At 43.6% G+C, this 27,231-nt stretch overlaps 2 protein-coding genes across 8 annotated transcripts in view; both read right to left on the bottom strand.

Annotated features, from left to right (window-relative positions):
* Nucleotides 1-5,529, bottom strand: part of OVCH1 (ovochymase 1) — a 67,516-nt gene extending 61,987 nt beyond the window's left edge. The window contains exon 1 of one of the 2 annotated variants that reach the window (XM_075940721.2): nt 549-5,529. In XM_075940721.2, the coding sequence (XP_075796836.2) occupies nt 549-606 (58 nt within the window). In that variant the 5' untranslated portion in view covers nt 607-5,529. The remainder of the gene's footprint in view (nt 1-548) is intronic. The other variant, XM_075940722.2, reaches the window with a different exon arrangement.
* A 2,686-nt stretch (nt 5,530-8,215) lies between these two features.
* The window catches only part of TMTC1 (transmembrane O-mannosyltransferase targeting cadherins 1), a 227,093-nt gene continuing 208,077 nt past the window's right edge, over nt 8,216-27,231 (bottom strand). For all 6 annotated transcript variants that reach the window (XM_075940705.2, XM_075940711.2, XM_075940703.2 and 3 more), the window contains 6 exons: nt 23,191-23,326; nt 20,819-20,963; nt 20,100-20,237; nt 19,345-19,467; nt 18,447-18,524; nt 8,216-17,180 (listed from right to left, as the gene is read on the bottom strand). In XM_075940705.2, the coding sequence (XP_075796820.2) occupies nt 17,040-17,180; nt 18,447-18,524; nt 19,345-19,467; nt 20,100-20,237; nt 20,819-20,963; nt 23,191-23,326 (761 nt within the window). In that variant the 3' untranslated portion in view covers nt 8,216-17,039. The remainder of the gene's footprint in view (nt 17,181-18,446; nt 18,525-19,344; nt 19,468-20,099; nt 20,238-20,818; nt 20,964-23,190; nt 23,327-27,231) is intronic.

The raw sequence follows: 27,231 nt of genomic DNA, 5'->3' as shown, positions 1-27,231 counted from the left end.
TTCCATAATCAGCCATTGCACATGGAGATCAGGGAGTGAGATGCTTGTGATACCAAGAGACACACACACACAAATATAAAGCCCACTCCTATTATCCTAAAATACATATCACAGATATCAGCCACCAAGAGCCAGAAACATAAGGGTCAAGGAGATGGGAACATTAATGAAACCAACCATCCAGAGGAGATTTTAAGTGGTGTCTGCTTCACAATGTAACTCCTGGTAGGACAAACATTGAGCTTTGACCAAGTATCTCACTGGTGTCATGATGATGGATCACAGATTTGGAGCTTGGCTCATTAGCTGTAAAGCCACACGGTACAAGCCCACTTTGAGACACAGATTGGTCCTCACAGAGGAGCTTAGAATTCTTACCTGTTCTCTGGATTGAGAAAAATAACCCTCAAAAGTCCTTGAATTTCATTATGACCCTTATGCAGGGACTGAGTGAGAATTCTAGACAAAGCACGACCTGGGCCAGCAGCAAGGCATCTTACAACCTCCAGTCTCCTGCCTTTGAGTTAGAGCAAAAGGAACTCACTTACCACACTGAGTGAAGAGACAAGCAAACAGGAGGAATTGCACAGGTACTGCCATGGCCATATGAAATCACACTAAAAACAACTTGCCATCCCCAGCCAGCAAACACTAAAGGGGGGGAAAGGGAAACAAGCCAGTTTAGAACAACAGCTAACACAACTAATCTTTCCCCTGTACACTACTTTGGTTTTCACTGCTACTATAAAAAGGCTAAACCTGCCCACAGCTGCAGCTCAAGGCCAGGGAGTCATTAATAAATGAGGAGGGTGAATCATCTTCAGCAGGTGGAGTCACTGGGCTGCAAATCAGCCACCTGAAGAGAGGGGTCCCAAACAATTTCTATCTAGACTCCTCCCTCAGGCCTGCCCCTTTGGCCTCCCTTTCTCCCTCTCCATTAGACTTCATGGGAAGCCTCATTGAATAGGTGACCCCCATCAACTGTAGCAGAATAGTCCTGCAGGATCTTTGCCCCTCTACAGAGTTTACACTGAAAGAGGCAGTGACTGCTTTCTGTATCTGTCCCCCTTCCTCCCTGCCATCCTTCCACCCCAGACTCTAGCCTTCCTTTTTGAAATAAGCCCATTCTGTACCTTTCCATGCTCAGTAGCTGAGAAACTAATTTAGCCCCTAGAACTCCAATAACCCTGTGCTCTAATCCCCTCTCATGATGCTCATCACCAACCACTGCAGTGGAATGGGCTGGGGGGCAGGGTAGGGGCGAGGCTGATGTTTGTGCAGCATCTAACCTAATGAGGTTGCCTCCTTTATTCACAGCTATGTGGGAGGTCGGATGGCATCATGGTGGCTTTAGCCTGTCCTTTGGGGAGAACAGGAAACGGTCTTTTTGAAAACCAACCTTTTTGCCCAACGTACCTGTTCAGGAGACAAATGAAGAGCTTCAGGGGCAGCTTTTAAGTTGCAGCTCTGATGATGGTGTGGAGCAGCGTTCGGTTGAGAACCATTAAGGGTTGTATAAAGGTGGGCATAACCCGCTGCATTTTCCAGGGGAAACTGAGGTGCAGCTGGCACTCTGGAGAGCAGATTGTTCTTGCTCTGTGTTTGTACAGCATCTAACCTGATACAACTGGGTCCTCAAAGGAATCTCTGTTCCTAACTCCCATTATAGACTGGGAGTCTGTCATCGGTCTCATCGTCACCTCGGCTGGCCTTTGCCTTGCCCAGCCTCCACGGGTTTAAATCACACTGAAGGTGAAGGATGTCTGCTGTGTTAGTCAGGATTGCCTGGTAGGCTTGGTCCTGCTGTCTCTGCACGTTCACCGCCTCCCAAGTGAGGCTTTGTTATCCTCACACAGAAGCAGCAAGCGAAGACAACAGAAGCAAGCTCTGGGAATCCCTCACCTCCGCTCCACCTTGTGAAGCACATCTGAAGAAGTACATCCGGGTCAGCTGAAGAAGTGGGTTGCGCCCACGAAAGCTCACGATACCATCTACATGTCTGTCAGTCTCTAAGGTGCTGCAAGACTATTTGTTGTTTTTCCAGTTACAGACTAACACAGCTCCCCCTCCAATTCATGAAGTACAGTAACACTGTCAAGTGTAAATCCAACCTGCTCCATTACATCACGGTGTCATAGAGCTCACAGCCACATGGGACAAACTAGCTCATCTTTTTGGACTTCATATAGATAGCAGAGGCCTTGCCATCCTTAGAATTTATATGCCCATATGCCCTCCCTGTCCCTTTGACTTGTTCTCATCCCCGGCCTTGAGCAGCTGTGTTCTTCCCCTCCCCTTCTATGCCTTCCCCATGGGACATTAGCAGGGAGGGGGGTTGAATTGTAGGCTGCTGCAGAGGCTGCCATTTGACTCCAGGGCTCAGGCGGCCTGGAGCGAGCAGGTACTGATGGCAACAATAACCAGGTAACTACCCTGCCCCTTCTGTGTTTGCATGCACATGTTGCCATAATTTGGGGGTGCTCCGAGGACAGCAGGTAAGTGTTGGTGTTCTGGTGGTGCCCCAAATTTCTGGGTGCCCTATGCAGCCACATACTCTGTGTATGCATAGGGACAGCCTTGAGCATGGGTCACCAACACCACCCAGCATCCACACACTAACCGGGCCCCAAGGCAGCTACCCCTTTTGCCCTTCTGCCACCCCCATCAGCAGGCCTGCAGCCAGCCAAGTATCTGAGAGGAAGAGAATGTTCCACACCATCTCAGAGTCCTGGCCCTCCCCCCACAACGAGCCATCTCCAGCCATGGCCATCCCTGGGCTGTCAGAGCAGAGATTTTTAAAAGAAGCCTCCCAGAATACCTGTGGTGGGTGTGGAAATCCATTTCTTACCCCTGATAGTGTCTGTCTGAAACCCTGAAGTATGAACGGGAGAACATAATAGCGAGCCACAGGAGTGTTGAGCCCTACCATTAAAACCCCACCAGCAGACAACTGCATTTATTTTCTCCAGCTTACTCTTAAAATTAAGTTGTTTACTCCCGAAACACCTACTGCCAGGCTGTGCCAGACCTTCTGCCTTTGAAACACTTCACTCATGTTTACTCTGGATTTTAAGTTACTCCGGATTTGTCCAAGGCCATCTTAGATCCATTTTTGTTCTCATGCCAACATTGTCTTTTATCTTAAACAGCTCTTCACCCTCCCTGGTATTTACCCCCACCTAATGTATTGATATCCCCTCTCAGCCTTTTCTGTGCTAAACAAGCCAAGCTCTCCCAGTCTCCTCCCATAAGCCAGCCCTCCATTCCCTTGATTATGCTAATAGCTCACATCTATGCCTGCTCCAAATCAAATGCAGGTTTCTGGAAAAGAGGTGACCAGCATTGCTCACAGGTGAGGAAACTGGAAATGCTTCACCTAATACACTGGTCTCTCAGAATCATCCTACCATGATCCCACACACCTAGGTCTCTTTCATCTTCTTGTCACTTCAAACTGATACGTCCCCTGATCGTAGGATAAATTCTCATTACACCCAATAGGCATGCCTTTGTACTATTGACTTTCATCCTAGTTCTTGTGCTCTGGTCTTTAAGATCTTCCTGTGCAAAATTCTGATCCTCCTTGGCTTTGATGATGCCTCCCAAGCTTAGGTTCATCAGCAAATTTCATGAGCATCTTCCTTTTTGTTGTTGTTTGCTAATGTCATTATTAAAACCATGGAGTAATCTGAGTTTCAAGATTGCTCACTGAAGAACTCCACTTGTAACCCCGCTTCAGTCTGATAGGAAGTTAATGGTGCTATGTCAGTTTACACCTGCTTGGGATCTAGCCCTATCATTTTATGTGGGGGTCTGTCTGTCCTTGCTGTGCAGAAGCCTGTGACCTAAGGTAAATAGGGTAACAAAAGCGAACTTGGCTTCCATGGCATTGCTTATGAAAGTCAATAAAAGTTGGAACCTGTCAGATGGGGGCAAGTTAGATAGCTTAAATTAGAAGAACCTGTGATAAGGGCTGTTCAGGGCTACTAGTAAAGGCATCAGCTGGCAAAACAAATAAGCTGAACTGTTCTAGAAATGGAGAGACATGTTTAGAGTTGAAGTCAGCAAAATGTACTTTGGTTCCTTTTAATGGGAGCAAGTTGACCTCTCCCTTCTTGGACACCGTTTGTCCAGATATCAGTAGCCAAGAGCAGTGGGGGCAAGTGGGCTGGAAGAAGCAAGCTTTATTATAAGGGCTTCACACACATGGTCTCCTGGGCCAATAGGATCCACCATGATGCCCCTGGGACTTCATTATTCTGATCCTGAAAGGCAGCTTTACCAGACCAGGCCAGTAGGAGAGCTGACAACCTCTGCAGGCCCCTGGGAAAGATGGGGGGGGGGAGGCTCCTCGCTCCTGGAATGGGTGGGGCTGGGACAGCCAGCCCTCAGCGTTGTCTAGACTATGGGGTGCCCTACCCCCCAGAGTCACCCAGAGCATGCCACGTGGTGATTTAAAGGGCCCAGGGTTCTAGCCACTGCTGCAGCAGCCGCCCTGGGCTCCTTTTGATCACTGGACTCCGGGGCAATTATCCCTTGGTCCCCCCATGGGCCTGCAGGCTAGCAAAAGGGAACCAGATATCTCCACCTCCAGAGGCTTCAGCTAAATTCTGAATGACAGTCAGGAGGCGAGCTGTTGGCCTGGCCTCATGTTCTCTTCCTTGGATTCCTCGTTTCTTCTCTTTCCTATCTCAGTCCTTTGTCTTCTGTCAAAGCAGAGTCTGGCTTACCTGGTCAAGACAGCCTTTGAAGCACTGTGAGCCTGTGACCAGAAGGGCATTTAAGGTCATGTCTTAACAGTTCCAGACAGATAAAAGCCTGCCAGGTTTGCAGTGCTGGGCCTGTCAGTCTCCAGCAATGATGCTGCAAGTGACAGCACAGGAGACAGAAGCTGCATTTTCCAGTGATGCTATTCTTTTCCCTCCCTTGTATGTGATTGCCTTGCTTTGGCTTATAGAAAATAGGCTACAACTGCCACATGAGCTCCAGGCCAGCTAAACTTATTCTATTTTCTCCCCATAAAAAGGACAAGTCATACACGAAGTGCAGATTGAAGGACATCTTTAATACCATTTAAAAACCTGTCGAATGGGGGTGGCTTTGGGAAGGTTATTCCCCTTCAAAGACACTACGTAACTAAAGGGAATAGTGTTAAACTGAAAGCCTTGCTTAATATGTTACATTTCAAATGCTTTAAATCTATTGTCGTGCATTTAAAAAGGGTGCATAGATTTGTAATGTTGGTTGTTACAGCCAAAAATGAGCCAGCGATAACATAAAAACCAGCCTACACTCAACTATTTAATGCTGTCGCAATGAACAGGGGTTTTTATTAATGTCTTGTCCCTGGCTGGATCCAAGACTACCCCCTTTTCAACACCAGTGTGACACTGATATCTCCGCGTGCCCCACTCCAACTTGGCAGAGTGAGAAACTTGATCCCCTGGGCCATTTTCAGATTTCCAGTTCCTAATTCATTTCAGAATAGTGATAGAAATGTAGCCGTGTGAGTCTGGTGTAGCTGAAACAAAAAACAGGACTATGTAGCACTTTAAAGACTAACAAGATGGTTTATTAGGTGATGAGCTTTCGTGGGCCAGACCCACTTCCTCAGATCATTTTTGATCTGAGGAAGTGGGTCTGGCCCACGAAAGCTCATCACCTAATAAACCATCTTGTTAATCTTTAAAGTGCTACATAGTCCTGTTTTTAATTCATTTCAGTTTTTGAGATTTACAATTCTGTTTGATTCTGATGGTTCTTTATTTGAAAATTTCATCTTGTCACCCCTGTGTAACTGCAGATTAAAAATGCATCGCTATGGACTAAAAAGAGAGAATGCTGGCGCTGGCTTTGATTTGTTTTAAATAAATCAAGAGCAGGGATGATTTGGATATGGATTCTATTGCACCCAACCCTTGGGCATTTTTAGTAGTTAGTTCTACCAGTTTTACTCTGGACCTATTATCTCAGGGTTTGAGTTAACTTTCCAGGCTATGGAAATATGTGCTGTATTTTCTTTACCCCTTCCAGAACAACTATAGTTGTGAGACTAATAATCTCATGCCTTAAACAATAGTATTTGTAGCAAGAAAATAATTAATTGTGAAGGTGTGGCAAGTCAACTCTCTGTTTTGGATAATAGCTCTGGGACAGAGACAAATCAGAGTTAATTGAACAATGCTCTGGGATTTAGATCTTATCTGTTCACTGAGGTGTCTAGTAAATCTAGAAATTAGTGTAGGTTAGTTTTCGAACAAGCACACTATAGCTCATTATCTAGACACAATGTGTGCCTCCCCAGCATTGGTCTACTCACCCCAGAAGCCTTTGCAAAGAGGAGCTGCAAAAATAAGGGGCTTTGAAATGCATTTAAAGCATTTGAAGGCCAAAGAAAATATAATTTGCTCTCAAGGGACTGAATTCTGCTACCATTCTCACTCCCACTAAAAATATTCTGGATTTCCCTGGTGGTACTTGCAGAGTAAAGTACTACTTCAACATGCGTAGGGGCAGGACAGGAGTGACCTAATAGTTATGGCAGCTGTCCCAAGGGAGGCTGTTATACATGTATGCCTTAGCGTGTGAAAAGTGCATAGTTATTGAGGAAAATGCTTGAATTGTTAGTTTTTTGATGTTTCTTTTCAGGTAGGCTATGGCAAGTAGCAAGGGAGTCTTGCTCTCCACTTTAATCACTAACTAGAGCTAATTCTGGTGATAGAATTGTTCTCTAGAGGCTGGGCATCCACATTTGGGTGAGATTCTTTTAAGAGGAGTTTGAGTGCATGCTGTTTATGACCACCTCTGTTCCAGGACTAATGTAGTTAGCATAAAATAAACATATTTTATTAAAAATATACCCAGACCTCATAATTGGTTTCTCCAACAGGAAAGTCAATCTGCAAGGCCCTAACATGAACTATCACTCAGCAGAATGAGAAATATAAACTTAGGCTTGCATATGGAGTTAGAACATGCTATAGAAAAATCCTCAGAAGTTACTCTTGCAGAGTTTTACCTGGAAGTGCCTCCTTTGGTGGGAGGAGTTAAGGAGGCTGTGGAATTAGGAGGCCATATCCCACAGCCTAGAAGATCTGTGTCAAGGAAGAAGAGCAATCCTGACAAGATAGCTGTTGCTTTAGTGCTCCACCCTCCAACCCCTTCCACCTCTGGTGGTAGATTAGAAAGAGCAGCAACATCAATGGATAGGTTCATCAGTGGCTACTCTGCAATAGCCATGAAGGAGATACAAAGGGAAGTGAAAGAGGTCTGAGCCCTGTGCCCCGTTTAACCTCCTCTCACTCTGGTTTTGCCACCCGAAGGCTTTGGAGCCTCAGACCCCTGTAAAACAACAAAGGGAAGGCTCTCCTGTGCTAAGGGGGAAAGCCACACACAGACCCACTGGTATCCAGGTCATGTTTTCTCTGCATGTAGCAATGTACAGGGTGCCACAGATATCTCTATATACAAGGCTGACCTCTTCAGTGATTTAGCCCACAAGCTTCATCAATAAATATTTTGCCACCTAAGGACTGAAGAATGTTAAGGGGCATGTTCTGCCTTCAACATGCAAGTTCCCTCCAGGGGATTTACACCCACAATGAAGGCAGACCACAGCCTAGGTTGTGCACATGGCTTTAGATTTTGGGGCTGATGGGAAATAGGCTTTCAGCAAAGATTCCTATCATCATCTGTATTGTGATAGTTCCACACAGGCACTGATCAGCAAGGAGTCCCCTGGTGTTAGAAGCTCTACAGACATGCAATGGCATGCTCACTGCCCTGAAAAACTGACAACCTCAGGCAAGAAGTTTAGATGAGATTATTTTTCCTGTTTTTCTCTCCTGCTCTTTTCTGGTACATTTCCTCCAGATATCGCCTAGTATATATAAACTATTTTCACCGTAGTAATGTGCTTATTAACAGATTAGTTGTTGATGATGTTGCTTAAGCACATATCAGCTGTTGCCATTTGCCTCATGCAGCCTTTGATTGTTGTCCTGTTTACTGTTTATTATGGTCCAAATTCTAATACTTATACTGAGAGCACCCTCCTATAGGAGTGGTCATGGAAGTTAATGGTACTATATTTGCAGTAAGGGGCTACTCAGCAGAGTGAGGGGCAAAATACAGTCCTAAGTAAAATTATTTATGGGTGGTTTATTGTAGGATGTAGCGAATCCCACATCTGACAGAACAAAACCAGACACGGTGGTTTGTTTTCTCACTTTTATATAAAATAGACATTTGCATACATTTTCTTTTGGAAAGACTTCTCCAATCATAACTCCATTAGGCAAAAATGTATCCCACAGTAAAAAGCAAAGGTTTTTTAAAATATGGTACTACTGACATACATCCAGCTGCTTAAGTATGAATTTAATTTATAAACACTTCTAATTGGTGGGCTTTTAAAAAATAAGATATGTATAACTGATACAAACAGAGGTACAGAAATAAGAACCATATGCACAACAGACAATGCAAATAACTCCCACACAATGGAAGGAGCAAGTAGCATAATACCCACTTCAGGCAAAGAGATTTCTATAGTAAAAAAAAAAATCTGTAGACACTGTAATTTTCACAGAGGATGCTGCTGGGACAAATTTCCCAGAAGAAAGTTTTCAGTGAGTCAGTATAAACATGGCAATGCAATTTTGCACAAAGTTATGAAGATCACCTTACTCAGCTCTGTCACATTAAAACACTACTGTAAACCAAGGGATTTTTGTTGTTGCTCTGTTTAAGTGGACAGAAAAGAAAATGCCTACATTATAAAACTATTGCATGAGGTCCCCCACCCCCATAAAGCAAAAGATCAGTTAGATCTAGGGCTAGTTTTCAAAACCTTGTTATTTTTACATATGAAAAGCAGGAATGGGTGTGCGATAAATGCACTGAAATTTCAAGCAGATGCAAACACACACATTGACTTCAATAGCACATAAGCGGTTTGCTGAAGCAGGGGTTTATGGAGCATATAAGTAACAGCTCAAACTAAAACCTTCATCTTTAATCACAAGAAAAATAGTTTGCATAATATTGGCTTGATTTTCAAAGGTGCTGATCAGCTACAGTTTCTGCTGATTGTAGGTAGGGGCTCAGTCTCTGAATGTTAGAAATTGTACACCTGGGAGCGGGCATGACTTTGCTTGGGGTTCTGAGCGCTCCTTCTCACTCGCATCTTTTATCTGTGGTCTAGTTCAGTCTGAAATGAAGGCCATTTTATCTGATGCACATACATATTGCTTAGCCAGAATGACTTGCCTAGATTTTATGAAAATCTAGCCCAAAAATATCCAAGCAAAATATTAAAAAAGTGTCCTTCCTAAATCTTTTATTTAGAAAGATGGATGAAAGGGAGAAACAGAGTGTTGGATTTTAAATAAGCTACATGTTGAAAAAACCCTCAAACTTCCAAAAGACCAACTCGTTCAGAACATAATTCTGGGTGAGAAAATACAACTAACTCCCTCCTCTTTCCCCCAAGAAAACAAAATGACATTTTTTTAGTTTGCTATTTGAGACTGAAATATATAATTAGCAGAAAAGTCCTCACTCTACAGCTCTGGGTTAATTCTCCACTTTGGATTAAGCTGATGTGCATCTGTACAGGTGTGTTTAGATAATGCCACTTCATAAGGAAAAGAGCCACACCCTGTTAAGGTTTTCAGCAAAATATGCATTTGTAATTCATACTAAGCATGCTTAGCATTGCAGTAGGCAGAAACAAAGAATTCACAGTTTATTTTATGAATTACATAAAAACCAAAGGGAGAGAATATTTCCTACCATTAATTTGAATCAGATCAATTTAATCACAGGTTAACTTGCTCTATTTATCTTCACACTAAAATTTCCTTTTGGCTGAGGCAGCCCATTGCATATTATTGGGCCATTATTATTCCTTACCTACAGTAAGCCTTTCACAAGATTAATGCTTTGATTCAGCAAAGCACTTCACGGAAGTCGTCCCATTGAAGCCAATAGGATTACTTGCGGGTTTAAAGCTACGCGTGTGCTTAACTGCTTTGCAGTATCAGAGTTTTAGTCAATTCCCCAAGAACTCTGCCAGGAAGCAGGATACTCAGTTTCTACGCTATTATTTGGCATGGGCTTGGGTCATAAAGTGCTAGTTAGGGAAAGAGGGATTATTTAAATGAGCTCTCCTGTCCCAAAAGGCTGCCTTAAACTTGTTTCAGGAGGGGCAATATACAGCCTTTCATAGCTGTGAATAGGCTGAGGTTAAACCATTTTGCAGATCCACATGTTGCCAGCTAAATTTACAAGAGCATTATTCTTGTGCATTGGCAGGCAACTGAAATTTACAAGACCAAAGACAGCAGGCAGATATCACAACACAAGGAGCATAAACATGTGTTCCAGATAAACCAACCACCTCATGCTGCTCTGGTTTCCCATCAGAGAAGCTAGCAGTGTCACAGTAATGCATATCTCCTATAGATTATGGCAGATATATTTTCCCTGGCTCAGGGAAACCTATTCAACATTTACAAAAGGACAAGCTTTAGCAGGTTGGGATGGCCTTGATTGAATGCTATCGTGATAACAACCCAGCCCTCCTATTAGGTTAGTCAGAAAAGACACACAAAAAACTTTCAGCTAAAATTAAACACCCTTCCCTTCAGAGTAGTGTTAAAAAATACAACTTTTTTTTATTTGGAAAATAAACTAATTGGCCACATTTTAAAGTCACGCATGAGTGGGGCAGAGGGAATATACTTTATTTCTGTCTAACTTACTTTTTTGTGGCTCAGTTTATATTTTATACAATTTTTAAAAACAAAAGATTCTCTCATCCACCCAACTCCGATTACCTTCATCCCTGCATCCTCAGCTGTCTTCGGCTAGGTGTCAAAGTGCTGTGGGACTATAGGAAACACATCTAGGGAAGCTATGGCTCATGGGATAGCACGTGGCATTGATACAAGCATCTTTGTAAACAATAGCTTAGCTGACATGCAGGACATGACTCTATTCAATAGTATCCTTCTCACTCCAGAGCCTAGAATACCATGCAAAAAGGGCCTTTCTTCTGACATGTCAGCTCTCTCCTTAATGTCAATGGAAGTTAACTGATGGCACCACACACCTCATGGGATTAGGCACTAAGTTATTCACAGCACATACCTTTGCCACTTGCCCTGAACCTCAGTTATTTCAAAGAGTCTCTGCGTGGGCATAAGCATCTTTCCTTTGTAGGGGGGAGAGAGAAAGAGAGATTTAGCTGCTGCTCTGTCCCTCAAAAACAAGTATAAGCAAGAAGGCAGGTAGCAGAGATGGAAGAGAAATAATATAATTTTTGCAGGTGTGAACGGGTCCCCAAATACCAATACAGACATACACTTGGTCCTAGTTGGAACTAATCTCTATATAAAATGAAGATGATCCAGAAGGAGAAGCACAGAAATGCAAAGGTTCCATCAGTTCCCATCCAGCTGTTAGTGTCAAGCCCCTGAACAACTTCACAGTCTTCCTGAGCTCCTGGAAAAAAAAAATACTGATCTTCCATAACTGCTGTTCTTTGAGATGCGTGACTCACGTCCATTCCACATTAGGAATGTGTGTACTCCATGCACTGTTGCCAGGGATTTTCTCCTCAGTGGTCTCTAGCACCATCTGGTGCTGGGGTAGGAGGTTGGGTTGTGGAATGGACATGAGCAACACATCTTGAAGAGCAACAGTTATGGAAGGTCAGTAGCAATTTTTTCTTCTCTGAGTGCTTGCCCATGTCCATTCTACATTAGATAACTCACAAGCACTTCCCAAGGAGGTGGTCTCAGAGTTCATGGACATGTGTTCTGTAACATTTGCTCTCCTAAACCAGGTGTCCTGTTGAGCCTCTTTGGTGATGGTACAATGCGATGAAAAGGGATGCATTGATGACCAAGTTGTGACCCTGCAGACACCTTGGGTGGAAACCTGGGCCAGAAATGCTGCTAAAGAGGCCTGAGTTCTTATGGGATGAGCAGTCAAAATGGCAGGTGGAGGAACATTCACCTGCTCGTGGCATGCCTGAATATAGGGGGTTATCTGGGATGAGAGTCTCTGGGCTGAAACCGGCATGCCTTTCCTCCTCTCTGGTATTACCAAAAAAGTTGCATAGATCCATGAAATGGTTTACTCCTCTCAATGTAGAAGACAAGAAGATACCTATCATTCAATAAAAGTCACCACTTTTCTGAATTCTTGTGCAACTTTGGGAAGAAGACTGGCAGGACAATGGCTTGTTCAGTATGGAACTGCGAAGTCACCTTTGGCAGGAAGGACTGATGACAATGTTGCTCAACTTTGTCCTTGAAGAACACAGTGCACGGTGTTTCTGACATAAGGACGCTTATTTCAGAGCCCCATTTGGCTGAGGTAATTTCCATCAGAAAGGCAACCTTCCCGGAGAGAAACAGCAGAAGACATGATGCTAGTGGCTCAAAGGGAAGGCTTCTGAGTTCTGATAGGACCAAGTTCAAATCCTATGGGTGAACCAGTTCCCAAACTTGATAGTAAAGGCTCTCTAACCTATTACAAATGCGGATTGTCATTTTATGAGAGGAAAACTAACTTACTACCCCCGTTTGCTGATGGAATGCTGAAATTGATGCTCAGTGCACCCCCAGATAGATGCAAGGGCCCCGCTTTGTTGTTTTAGATTAAGTAGTCCAGAACTGATGTAAGTGAAGACTGAGTCGGAAAAAGGCCTCATTCGGACAATCACATTGAGAAACTTTTGCACTTGGTAAGGTAGGTAGCCCTAGTAGATGGCTTCCTACTAACCAGCGAGACCTGACAAACTTGTTTCAAAAAGGCTTGTTCCTCTGGATTCAGCCACGGAGCTTCCATGCAGTCAGGTGAAGGGACGTGTGGAGGCAGTGGCCGTGGTCTTGTGACATCTGGTCTGGGCAGAGGGGGGTGGTAGCAGGGGTGCTACTGATAAGTCTAGTAGCATGCTGAAACACTCTCAGTATTGGCCATGCCAGGGATATAAGAATAACATTCGCCTTGCCTCACTTGATTTTTAGAAGTGACATGTGTGCCAGAGGAACTGGAGGAAATGCATAGAATAGGAGCTCTGTCCATGGAGCAGGAAGCTGTCTGAAAGGGAGTCTGGGATGTGCTGGTGCAGTGAGCAAAAATTGATGTCATTTCCTGTTCTGCTTGAGAACCAACAAGCCTACCTGGCAAGATCCCTGTCTTCAGAGGATGACCCTGGGGACCTCTAGAGGAAGGGATCATTCATTCATGGTGGGAGGAGAAAGATCTGCCACGGTGTTCCATGCTCCTGGAAGATGGGAAACTTTGAGGTGAATGTCATGCTTCATGCAAAAGTCCCATAGATGATAGCCTCCTGAGGGCTGGTATACACTAACATTCCAAGTCAATCTAAGTTACCTTCATTCTGTTATGTAAGTTATATGATCAACGTTGACGTAACTTATGTTGACTTATAGCAGTGTGTACAGCATGCTATGTATTGACAGGAGATGCTCTCCGTCAACATAACTTCTCCTTCTTGGGGAGGGAGTGTACAGACATCAACAGGAGAGTGCTCTCCCATCAATTTAGCATGTCTTCACCAGACTGGATGACACCACTACATCCAGTGCTGCAGTGCCGATTTAGCCAGTAGTGTAGACATGGCCTGACATAGGGCAGAGGAGCCTGCTCTGCCCTGTTTGTTGATGCAGAACATGGTTGTGGTGTTGTGAATGGGTGGAGGCATCTTCCTCTTCTTCAGCCTCAATTACCTACATGGGGCCCACATCCTGTGTATTGATGCCATGTTTGGTACGGGAGTCAGGGTCTATACCGAGCAGAGTGGTACAGGGGCCCTTCCTCTTGGAAGCAACTATGACCGATGGAAAGGTGGATCTGGTACTGGGGAAAACACTCATGAGTTCCAGAATGACCATTGCACAGGCCACTGTCCACTTAACCAGGTACCAGTGAGATTCTGGGGGCATTAAGACAGGTGGTTCTTGGGATGAGTGTAGGGCTCCATCCTGGACTCAAAGGGTATGTCTAGACTACATCCTTCTGTCACCAGAGGGATTTAAATTAGACGAGCTTTATAGGATCGGTCGGAAAAGGCTTTCCTTGTCAACCGATCCTCGTCTAGACTACCGCTTTTTGCCGGCAAATTGCCGCGTCATCTAAAAGCATCAGCCATTTTTATCCTAATGAAGCGTGGGATATTTAAATCCCCGCTTCATTAGCAATTTCAGTATGTCTAATTTACATCCCTCTGGCAACAGAAGGATGTAGTCTAGACATACCCAAAGAGTCCTCCCAAGGTGACTATGGGAGGAATGATACTTCTCACTTCTGTTGATTGATGTCAAGGATCTGTGGACCAGATATGACCTTGTAGAAGAGAACAGGATTGGTTTGCCTATCGAAGGTATTGGGGGTTCTGGTGCTGGGAAGGAGCTTGGACCACTATGCTCTCTCCAGCTCTTGCTAGTTGAGTCAGTGGTTATCCCACTGGAGTTAGCAGGTCCTGAGAGCAATAAGTCCCCAGTCATTGCAAAGGCCTCTGGGGTTGAAGGCTGGTGTCACAATGATTTCTTGGTGTTGGGGGCTCCATACCAGAATCAACATTCTGTGTGGAGGAGATGGCGCTGCTATGGAAGCAGGGTGGAGGAGTGGCCCAACCGAGGCTGCACTCCTCTGCCTTCCCCTTGCTTCTCTTTCTCTCAGAGCAGCGCTGTTTACATTTTTTCCTTGGCACTGGAAACGGAGGATGCTGGGATTTGTGCAGAACCAAAGGAGCACGCTGTATCAAGAACAAAGTGCTCTGTGCTGAGTCTGAGCAGCTTGACTCTGAAGCCAGGTTGAGAGATGGTTCCATTAGGATAGACCTCAATCCAGCCTCTCTGTCTTTCTTCATATAAGGCTTAAAGTCCTGACAAATCTCTTACGCGAGCCTCTCCCAGACACTTCAGAGAACTGGAGTGTGGGCTGCTCATAGGCATAGGCTTGATACAGGAGGCACAAGGTTTGAAGTCAAGGGACTTCATGATAAGAGAGAGGATCTAACTATCTACATTAGCATTATTTTCATGACAACTATACAAAGACTAAGAAAGTCGGATAGAGAGAACAAACCACTGGAAATGCCTTGCTGAAGCAAGAGTTGTTCCAGCAACCATCGTGAGTGGTAAGAAAAACTGAGAAGGTGTGGCACCAGAAGGCACTAGAGCTGGCCCGAAAGATACTACTGAGGGAAAAATCTAACATGGAATGTACCTCAGTAAGCACTCAAAGAATAATCTGGCTATATGCAGACGCTAAATCAATACTCTTCAGCATCACTGAACATAATCCTGTGTGGGTGTGCTTCAGCCCTACCACTGGAGCCACTGAATTTGCCCTCTGCTTGGGTGATAATCTTTTGACTTCTAGACTCATTATCTGTGATTTTTGCCAACAAAAAGTGGCAGTTAGGAATCAAGCCCCTTGAATAAAGCAGAAAGACCCACATCATCATCCCATGATTATGCTTAACTATAGAGATGTCTTTAATTTACTCCTGAGTGCTTTTAGAGCTCACAATAGTAACACCCTACTAGCAGTGGTTCATGCCACGGGCCAGTGCCATGCAAGATTTCCCTGATAGGGCTGTGTGAATGCTCTTCAGTCCCAACTTGAACCACACACTATGAATTCAATGACCTTCAGCAAAGACATGGCAACCGGGCTGAAACAAACTGTATGATGGTTTCATAATGGGGGCTAAGATGAGAATAACAAACTTGTGAGATGATCTGCTGGCTGGAGTGAAAAAGTAGGATATTCATGTACTGCCCCATCTAACCTTCTCAACTCCCTCTACTACTGACAACAGATCAAACTCTTATCTTAGCTCAACTGGTGCGACTCTACAAATCAATGGGCTGGGCACTGCCGTATTGAATATTTGGTCCAACATTCAATTTAATATATCAGGAGGGAGAATTCAAACACAACCTCAATTACACAATCACAATTATTCAAACAAACCCCCTATTTTCTAACTTTATACAATAAAAGCAACGACCACAAGCCATACTGCTAGCTGGGAAGGATGCTGTCCAACTCTTATAAACAGAGAAAAATATATTAAACATTTTATTATAAGTTAAAATAAATAACACTCAAAAATAAATGCTCATAATCTGAGGCACACTTGCCGTCCCACTCAATATTTAAAAATATAGATTTTGTTGGGGGAGGGGAAGAGGTGGAGTCATTTAAGAATTCCACATTACCAATGGGAGTTCCGATTTTTTTTTCATAGAAATAGTCATTCTGATTGGGCAAAAAAGTCATGTGATTTCTGACAATTTTTTGATATCGTGAGAATGAGTTGTTACAAAAATGATTATCTTCAGAGTAAAACATTCAGCTGAGGTTTTTCCTCAAAGGACTAGCAGCTCTAGTCTTAAACTCATCACTTTCAGAGACTGTAGTGTCCAGATATAATTCTCCATTTCCTTGGAGTCATTTTCAATGTATTGTTGGGGCCCTAAAAAATGGCCACCCTTTCTTCCAGCTTTAACCCCTGTAATGATCTTGGGACATGCTCTGCTGATCATTATCACCATCGTCCTGGTTGAGAAGGACTTCATGGGGCATGTTTTGGAAACCACTGACAACACTCCTTAAGTGGGCTAGATGGGTGAATGTTGACTAACAAGAAGTACTGCTCAATCCCTTGCCACAATGGATGAAACTTTGCTTCTACAGCCCATCCAGCTTGGGAAGCGAGAGACCAGGACATCAAAGGTACATCTCCCACTTACAGTGCTAATGGCAGCAATATGCATCAAACCCAAACATACATCTTTATTAAAACAGGGCTTTCAATCATTATTCAGCATACCCTAATAGAAATGATGGGTCTCCCGCAACTTTGGTGATGCATATGTGCCCCAAATTAGCTATCTTTAATTATGAGTCATTTCACAGCTCCTTCATCTCTTCTGCCGGTGGGCTTCCACCTCATTCTTCTGCAAGGGGCACAAAGCTCCTTCCACTAGCTACGTCTGATCTTTTCCCTGGATTTCCTGCAATCGTTTCTCCAAGCGATCCAGTTTAGCCAGATTCTCCTTCAGCAGCTTGCTGTTTGGAACCAGCTGTAAAGCTTTCTTGTAATAGCTACGTGCAGTGACATAATCTCCCTATAAAGGAGGGAAAAAAGTGTCATTCATATTCTCTGAGATTGAAACATCACTGCCTGACACCAGCAAGCTCCATAATGGATTGAAAAGGCAATTTACAAAGCATGTTTGACATGTTTTGAAACAACAACACTCCACTCATTAAATTGGTCAACTGGTATTTGAGAAGAACTCACTCTGTGCCTAAATTAGATCAGTGTTTCTCAACCAGTGGTACGAGTACCCTTAGGGGTACTTCAGAGAAGTCTGGGGGGTACGCCAACACAATTGAAATTTGGAGAAAACTGAATTTTTAACTTTTACAGCGCTTTATTATTTTTGTACTTTACACCCAAAAATTTCATCGCCTGCCTGGCTGTGATTAAGTTGTTTAAATGAATGTGTTGCAATGGTAAAAAAACTGTTGTGTGTCTGAAAACTGTAGGTATTGGGGGTACTTATAATTTTTTTAAAGGGGTACTTTATAAAATACAGTTGAGAAACACTGAATTAGATCAACAGGGACATGGCAAGAAGCAGATTAAAACAGTGCTGTAATGTCCAAGTTAGAGATGTATAATATGAGTACAACTAATATCTTTAGGGCATTCAGAATAATTATGCTACAGTAATCATGCAATGATGAAATCACGGGTTTTGTCACCATATTTCCATCAACTGGTGTCAGTATTATGCATTAGACACTATTGTCAAGTGGATTAGATAGGGAGGAATTTAAAGGGCTGATGCCCAACTGCAGAGACTGGGAATATTTATCTAACTGTTTAAAAACATACATTGTAGGTTATGAGCTAATCACAGCTTTGGTAGGGCAAGAGCAACCCTCTCTATGAGACTATGATCACAACGTTCCCACCGTCAGTATCTTCGTGCCCACTTCTTGAATTATCAACCTTTCTGTGAAGGGAGGCAGCTCTTAGCATTCCATATTCCTGCTCCCTTTTTTTCTGATTTAATTGCTTAGTCCAGGCACTCCCCTCTTGGTGGTGTCTAGATCTGCTGGATATGTGTGTGCTGACTCTCATTTTGATCACCACCCCAGGGGGTGAACTAGGGATTTCCAGAACTAAAGGCACAAAGCTTTACAAGTGAGTTATAGCCAGGATCTCTAGCTTGGGCTGTAACAGACGTGCATCAGACACAGGGGACAAAAGACGACACACTGAACATGTACTACTTAAGTGCCTAAAGGCAAGTTCAGCATCGTACTTTAAAGAACAGAAATGTCCTCTTGACAGTCTGCACAAAAGCATGAGATTTTCCTACCTTGATATGCTCAATCCCTCCCATGTTCATCCAGGCCTGAGCTTGATCTGGGTTCAGCTCCACAGACAGTTTATAGCTCTAAATAAATATGAAATGTCTTCAGAATAAGATGCTTGTGCTTCTGACTAAATGCCATATTAAGGGGGGAAATGACATCCCCAACCGAACCCTTTCAAATACAGCTGAATTCTTTCCTGATTTTTCTTACATGCACATTGTGCATTGAGTTTCAGAGACTTAAATGGAAACAAATGAAATGACCATTTCCCAGAAGGATTTATCAGGGGGAATTTGCTTTGCCTGCAGAGTCCTGCAGGGAATAATCAAGGCAATTTCCAGGGCAGTGCATTATCTTCTGCTAATCCTGAGCTGCAGGGATGTTCTGAAATGTACAGCTACCTTCTGCACATAATATACATTCTGATGAGGAAAACATCTCCCTGACTCCCCGCCAGCAGTAGAGGTGGAGAGAACATTGGCAAGGTTTTAACCACTGAATGGTTGCAATCTCTCTTTATAGCATGGACACCTGTATGCAGATTTAACAAAGACCTATGGGAGCTTTCCCTCCCCCTTTATTTTGTTTCTACAAATGTGGGGGAAAAGTTAAAAATGTCTGAACTCTAACGAACATCTGTTTTTTTGGGAAATTGTAACACAAAAAGGATTCAAAGCACATCCGGAAATTTATGGACAAGAATACTCAGAATTGTAGTTAATTGTAACAGAAAATTTGGACCCGGTGTTAAACCTCATGATTCAGGACTTAAAACTGATTTCACAGAGGTAGAGAGATACTCCTTAGTTACACATCTCACCTACCAAATTACAACTAGTGAGCTCAGTTCTTGAACTATATAAACATAACCATGTGCTTTAGAGCTGTTACTTCTTATACCTCAAACGCCTTGTCAAGGAGGTTTTGTTCTCTTAGCTGATTTCCTTTAGTAAAAAAGAGTTCCGATATGACTTTTGGATCCTTTGGTTTTAGCTGCAAAGCTTTATCTATAGCTTCAAGGGCCTGCAGAAAAAGAGAGAAAGGACACTATATCCTGTTCAAGTTCTTATGCTATGCCATCACAGTGTTATTTAAGCACATGAGCAACTGAGCAGCACCACCACCCCTACTCCCCAATTTTTATTTGTCCCTGGACTTAAATCACATTCAGAAACTGAAATTCTAGCACCTCCCAGCCTGATTTTCAAAGATGCTGACCAATCCCCTTCAACTAGAGTCAGTAAGAACTGAGTATTCAACATCTCTGAAAAAAAATCAAATGTAGCCTTCAATCCTATTCCTTAGATCAGTGCTTCTCAACTACTAGTCCATAAATTGGCGCCAGGCCCTGAGATTTTCCAGCCACAATTCAGGAATGCAGCCAGGTAGGCCCTGCTATCAAAAAAGTTGAGAAACACCAATCTAGATGAATGGAAACATGATAAAGCAATTCAGCTATTGTGCATGTACAAATGCTAATGTAGTTCTGTGCCCCTTGCTACACATCTATCAGGACAGGATCTAACCTTTGGCTGTTCGGAGATTAAAATTTATCCCAAACCTTTTGAGACAGAGAAAGAGAGAAAGAAAATGTGTGTGTGCGTGTGAGAGAGGGAAAGACACAAATACACAGCAGCATACAGATTCCACTGTACCTTGCTGTAATGTTCCTGCTTGCTGTAGATAGCTGATAAAAGGCGGTAGCATTCTAAGCACTCGGCGTCTTCTGTCACAATATGGTTAGTCATTTTTTCAGCTTCCTTTGTTTGTCCCATCATTGCTAAAACCTGGGCCTAGAGACCAGTAGTAAACAGAGTTTTCATCCCTTTTTATGACAACCCTCTCTGATCACACACTTGTCAAAAGAGCTGGGAAAACAAGTCTGCTCAGCTGGTAAAATCAGTCAGTAGAGCGTCCTAGCTATCATGCACTGCCACGCCATGGGATTCAGCTTCTATTCCTGGCATCCTGCTTTCTGGCACAGCAGGAGGGCAGAGTGCTAACTGGCAGTGGTTCAGCAGCACCGTGAGGAGAGAACAAAGAGGACTGGGCTTCACTCAATAATGTCCCCTCCAATCAACAAGAAGCAGGCCAGGCTGGTGCTCCTGGCTCTCCTCAGTGAGAACAGTGGCGGTTACAAGAATAAAGAACAGAATGGCAATTTTCTGGGCTTTGAGACAGATGGGGACAAACCCTTTCTGCCTCAGTACAAAATTAAAACCAAGACTCGCAGTTCCTTGCTCTAGCAAAAGTTCACAGTAATTATCAGACAAGTGGAAAGAGCACCAGGCTGTGACAGAACCCCCTCAAACCCAAGTGCCATGGATAATATTAGTAAATACTAACATCACGAACGTTCTAGTCAGACACTCACCAGTGCCAGTCGAATCTCTTTGTTTGAAGGCTGCAGTGCTGCGGCTTCCCTGTAAACCTGTAAAGCTTCTTCATATCGTCCCGTGTTGTAGTAGAGAGCTCCAAGGGGGGACAGAATTTCAGCCTTCCGCGATACTTTCAACGCTCTACATGTTGGGAAGAATGAAAGATCGTGTAAGACAAGAGTATGATTTGCTATGAGATTTGCCTTGGAAAGGTTAGTGCTCTGTATTGCCAGACCAGAGTCTGAGACGTGGTCCAGCCAGACCTTTTGCTCCAAGCTAGCCTAGAAGGGAAGAGCTGTAGAGGCAGCATTCAGAATCCCTGATGGGAGAAGGAAGCGTCCCAACAGAAGTCTCACTGGCCCGCTAAGGAGCAGAGGGGACTGGCTCCAAAGGGAATATAGAGTGCTAGAACTAGGGATGCCATCACAGCCCCTGGCTTGAAGTAGAGATATCATCCTGAATAGATGGTTTCTGCCTTCAGCACCCCCACTATAAAGACAGTTCCAGCACCAGTGGTTGTGGGATGAGAGCAAAAATGCCGGGAGGTGTTCCAACAAGGAGTTCAAGGACCGTCCATCCTCTCTTATGCACTGGGAGGCAAACCACAAAGAAACTGTTTGTTCCACACATAAGGCAGTGCTATATTGCAGAACAGGTGATTCCCGGAGGAGAGCCTGGATTCCTGAAGGAAAATTGGCTCAAAATTGCATGGCAGTTCTGTACTCACATGCAACCCTCCCTCTCTGGAATGCTTTCAGTGTCATGTGAACTGTGTTAACAGTTTACTGATAACAACCAGAAACCACTGATCTCCTACACAGCAACACCCGGCAGCTGGAAACAGCAGAGGATGACCTGGGGTGGGGCCCAAGAGGAGCATAGCACAGCACTTGCTGAACAATCCTGGCCTGCTGATCGTCAGCTGAACAACAGGGCTCTGGGTACTCTCAAAACCCAGCCAGGCACAGCAGCCATGGTGAACATGACACTCGGAGGGAAGGAGTGAAAAAAACCTGACATTGCACAGAAGGTTAAAACAGTGAACCATGGCCACTGGAAGCTGCAGGCTGAGGTGTGGACTACAGGGACATGCTAGCCACTGCTGTGTACGGCTCCCATTGGCCGGGAATTGCTAACTGTGGCCACTGGGAGCTGTGGGGGACTGTGCCTGCAGCTGGTTAATATCAGCACAGTGTCACGTGGTCCAACAGAGAATTACCCTGATGGGTCGTGTGCAGAAGGTTGCTGACCCCCAACTATTCTGACCAGCATATCACTGGCCATAGAACCTAGCCCACCCACTCCTATTACAGGTCCCTCACCTTTGGATGAGCTACTGAAGTCCTCAAATCTTGAATTAGAGATTCAAGATATGGAGAATCCACCACTTACTCTGGTTCAAACCCACAAGTGACCAATGCACTATGCTACAGACATAGGGAGAAACCCACATGGTCTCTGCCAAACTGACCCGGGGAAAATTCCTTCCTGACCCAAATATGGTGATGAGTTAGATCCTAGGCATAGAAGGAGACCCACCACTAGACACTGGAGAAAGAATTATTTGTAGTAATTCAGAGCCCTCCCCATCTAGCATCCGTCGCTTGACTCTGGAGACATGTGCTAATAGCAATCATGGATGAGCCATGTGCCATTTTAGGCAACCTCATCATATCATCCCCACCATGAACTTACCAAGCTTCATCTTCAAAGAAGTTACGTTGTATCCCCCCCATTACTCCCCTTGGAAAGTTGCTCTAGAATTTCACTCCCGCAATGGTTAACACCCTTCATCTAATTTCAAGCCTAAACTTATGGATGGCCAATTTATATTCATTTGTACTTATACTTATCTCCCTCCCTGATGTTTTTCCTTTGATGTCTGTAGAGACAGCAATCATATTTCTCCTTAGCCTTTGTTTGGCTAGGCTAAATAAGCCAAGTTGCTTAAATCTCCTCTCATAGGGGAGGTTTTCCATTCCTGGATTGTCCAAGTAGCCTTTCTCTGCTCGTTCCTATTTGAAGTTGTCTTTTGTAAATATGAGACCAGAATGAGAGAGAAACATGAGAGAGCAGTGATCCAGAGGAGGTCTCATCAGTGCCTGGTATAATGGTAATAACACTTTCCTATCTTTACTGGAAATACCTTGTTTGATGCATCCTAGCACTGCATTAGCCTTTTTTCCTGGCTGCATCACATTTGCAGCTTGTAGTCATCCTGAGATCATGCAGAACAGCCAGGTCTTTCTCCTCCTCTGTTCCTTCCAACTCATACATCCCCAGCTTAGAAGAAAAATTCTTGTTTTTAATCCCTAAGGTCACAACCACACTTTGCACGACTAAGTTTCATCCCATTTCTGTTACTTACCGTTTGTACCAAGCTTCCGCCTCTTTGTTCTCACCCAGAGAGCGGTAGAGACGGCCTAGGTTCACCATGGCCACGTAGTGGTTGGGGCTGAGCCAGATGGCCTGCTGGTAGTGAGACACTGCTCTCTCGGGAGCTCCTGCAAAAGCAAAAGGCTGTTAGGCTGGTGCCTCATGGAAGTCTTAAAAGTTTCAGCTCTAAAGCACACTTTGATTCTTTTGGATAATCATCATCACGTGCGAAATACTCCTTTGCTCTGTGTTCAGGGTACTTTGAAGGTGGGAAAGAGAAATCCTGTCTCATCTCTTCTTGAAATTATGCATAACGGAAAACTGCCATTCAAATAAAAGATTTAGAGCAAAATGAGATCTAGCAGCCTGGGTTTAGGCACAAATTTACTCAGCTGTAAAGGACAGAGGCTGCAAACAAAGGTAGACAGGACAAACAGCTCAGGTTTTAAAATGAATTTTGCTCCTGAGTGAAACATGTTTTTCTCCAATAGAAAGTGGAATCAGCAAGCAACTAACTGGATTACCAGCAGCAGCTGAAAGTATAGTTGTGCTTATAGGATGGGGCACTGAGAACAAGTCTCTCAAATCCAAGGCATCTGGAAAAAGGAAAATAGTAACTGAAAAACTAATTTAACAATAAATATACAGGCAGTCCCCGGGTTACGTACAAGATAGGGACTGTAGGTTTGTTCTTAAGTTGAATTTGTATGCAAGTCGGAACTGGTACATATTGTAGGGGAAACTCTAGCCAAACATTTCTCCAGAGCTCAGATTTATTCTCCCACACCTCACTTCCCTCAGTCCTTTATTCTCAAGCTGAGGTGTCTGCTGAGAAAAGCCGCTCCGCGTCTCCCTAGTCTGCTGGGGGGGGGAGGGGGCGCTAGCTTCGCGTCTCCCTGGTCTGCTGGGGGGAAGCAGCTAGTGCGGGGTTGCCTCACCCCGTTTGTAAGTAGGGATCCGATGTAAGTCGGATCCATGTAACCCGGGGACTGCCTGTAGTCAAAACTTAGAGAAAGGTTATCATTAGTTATCACTTCTTCCCCACTCAGATTATTATTGTGAAGGCTACATTGGACAAAAATGCATTTTTAATATTTGGAAAAAAAACAGATTCAAATCCAGCAGCCGTAGGTAGATACCAATAACTTACCCTGCAGTTTGCAATCATGGTAGGCTACTGAGGGTACAACACAACCTCTGCACTCAGGACTCAAAAGGAACCTATGGCAAACTCCAACAGATCACTTCCAACACCCTGCTGTAGTTATTTCCCTGGTTTAGAATTTACTGGTAGAAAATTGTTTTGTAGAATATAATCAAGATTTCTATGTGTCAGAGGAACCATTAGGTGGCACTATGTGTCTGCATTTTACCTATCTATACACAAAATAGCAAATGTAATTCTGAAATCCACTAGATCAGACACAAATGCAAAGCATAATATTGTTCAAGTTACTTGAAAAGCTATCAACATTCATCTATGTTTTGTGCTTAAAACGCTGAAGTTCATTTTGTGCTGAAAAAGGTGCCAGACCTTTCTGGGGAGGGAATTTATATTTATAATAATTTTGCATATAGCCTTTCATGTAGCTGAAGGATCTCACCATGCTGTATGCACCCACACATAGTAAGTACAAAATAAGCACAGGTACAGTTGAACTCATCAGCAACCCAACAACACAAATATGAAAGCTTCAGTAGAGAACTCATCAATGTTGCATATCTTGGGCCAGCTCCTTGGCTGGTGTAAAACAGCAGCTGCTGAAGGTCTGTCCCTTCACGTGTTTTATGGCAAACCATTTCACAATGAACAGCAATATATCAAAACCCCATTTTTAGCCAGGAAAAAAAATAGGAATAAAAAACAGTACACGTGCAACAGGGCTAGAACCTACATTTGGTCACAAAAAGGTAGGAAATACCTATCCGTATAACATTAAAGTTCCATTATACACTTGTTCTGTTCTATTTCCTTGAATTTTTAAAGGCAAGCAAGAGTATTCCATAGTGAGACTCATAAGCACTTGAAATGCCTCAAAGCCAGAAGCAAACATCACACTTTAGGGAAGCATTCCAACAGTAAGTTAGTGATGGCCTAACTCTACCCCCACTGATGAGCAGGAGAACAATGAATGCTTTAGAAGATCCCATCTTTAAAGTGCCTTCATGTTTATAAGCTTCAGGGGGTAGCCGAGTTAGTCTGTAAAGTATAAACTTAAAAAACAACAAATGGTCTGGTAGCACTTTAGAGACTAACGAAACATGCAGATGGTATCATGAGCTTTCGTGGCCACATCTGAAGAAGTGGGTTGTGCCCACGAAAGCTCATGATACCATCTACACATTTTGTTAGTCTATAAAGTGCTACCAGACCCTTTGTTGTTTTTTAATGTTTATAGTAGCATAAGTACTTCAGTCACATCTAACTAGAAAACTTAAGTTTTACGGTGAACTGATGCCTGCATATTATGTGCTCACTTAATATGGTCACACTTACACAGGTGGGAATAGTGCTTCTTCTTACTAGTGTGCCCACTGAGGGTTTGTGTTCACTGCAGAGTTTTAACTCATGTTGCCCCTAACTTGAGGCCCATTCACACCAAAACAACATGTGGCTTAAGGACAGCCACATTCAAATGCTTCGAATTTGAATTAGATGGCCCAAGAATCAGACAGATTTGAGGTCAAATTAACACATCTCATCAGCTGCTAATCCAATCACTCTCTGCAGCATGGAGTGTTATTTGCAGCATGGCCACTCTTACTCAAGGCAGGTTGACTGGAGAGGAGTCAACTTGAGTGTAGAATGCTCAAATTAACTTTCAGTGAAGATACATCCTGTGCCTTAATGCAATTTTCCACTGCCTAAGTGCAGTAGCCATGTTTCAAACATTCATAACTTTATTGTCTGATTTTATTCAGACTTGGATGGAATAGAACCTCTTGGCAGCTTCACACAATAGTTTAGGACTGGAAGGGAAGATTGAATTTTGCCAAGACACAAGATTAAAATCTACACCTCTGCACTTAACACCATGGTTTCTTTCATGGCCACGGGTACTCAGCATGTTTGTTTTATATTGATGGCAGCAGGACGGCCAGTAACATCATACAAGAGTATGGGATCAGTACTAACTCAGAGGCAAGAATGCTACCGACAGCATCATGAACAAACTTCCTGGAAGATTCTGGCTTTCAGAGAACTTCCTTCCAAATTATAACTGAGTCTTCTTCTTTGTAATGTTGAGATGTGACAACAGTAGAGTCCGAAGAACAGAATGGGCTATGCTAGCTTAGTATGCAGCACTTCATCAGTGTCTCAGCCTGATTCTGCAGGGACCATTACTAGCAGCGAGAGGGTAGTTTAGTTTCTGTGGCTGTTTAAACTTGGCCCTCCTCCTCAAACTGTCAGCAAAAGGTGCCAGTTGGGATGGAGATTTTTATTATGTGGATGCCAGGAACTGCCAGGGGCCACGGAAGCTGGATTTGACCCAACAGCATAGAAGTAAAAGGCTCTGTATCCCATTACCAATCCGCTGAGAAATCCATTCTCCCCACAAGTCATATATTTTTTGTTTTGTAATTTCAAAGCTTTGTTTAATTTACAACAGTGGTGTTCTGCTTCCCACAGCCAACAAAGCAACTTTGCCACTGAGCAGAGTCACAAACCACTGCAAAAGTAACATGTGTGCCCGCTAATCTGTGACTTTTAGTGGTCATGTGTTCCTGGGGAAATTATCACAAAGACATCAGGCTACTGCATGATGCACTGGCTGGATGAGACAAATGCGGCAGGAAACACACTGAGAACCACTGCTGTACTGTGTTAGTGTTTGTTCCAAAACTGTTCAAACCTCAAGCACTCTGGTCAGTTTCAAGAGAACAGAGCGAATATGTATTTTATTTGGACTTTTACAAACTACAATGAAAGCATGTCTTATCCTCTGCTCTGGGAGCCCTCGACAATCTATAGAAAACACACTACTAAATAATCCAGACCCTCTCAACACAGCCAGTAAGCAAGAAAATAAAT

This window comes from Pelodiscus sinensis, chromosome 1, assembly GCF_052426305.1.
Source record: "Pelodiscus sinensis isolate ZL-2025 chromosome 1, ASM5242630v1, whole genome shotgun sequence".
Lineage (NCBI taxonomy): Eukaryota > Metazoa > Chordata > Testudines > Trionychidae > Pelodiscus > Pelodiscus sinensis.
Note: the sequence above shows the minus strand (reverse complement) of the source record. Positions and strands in the feature narration are given on the sequence as shown.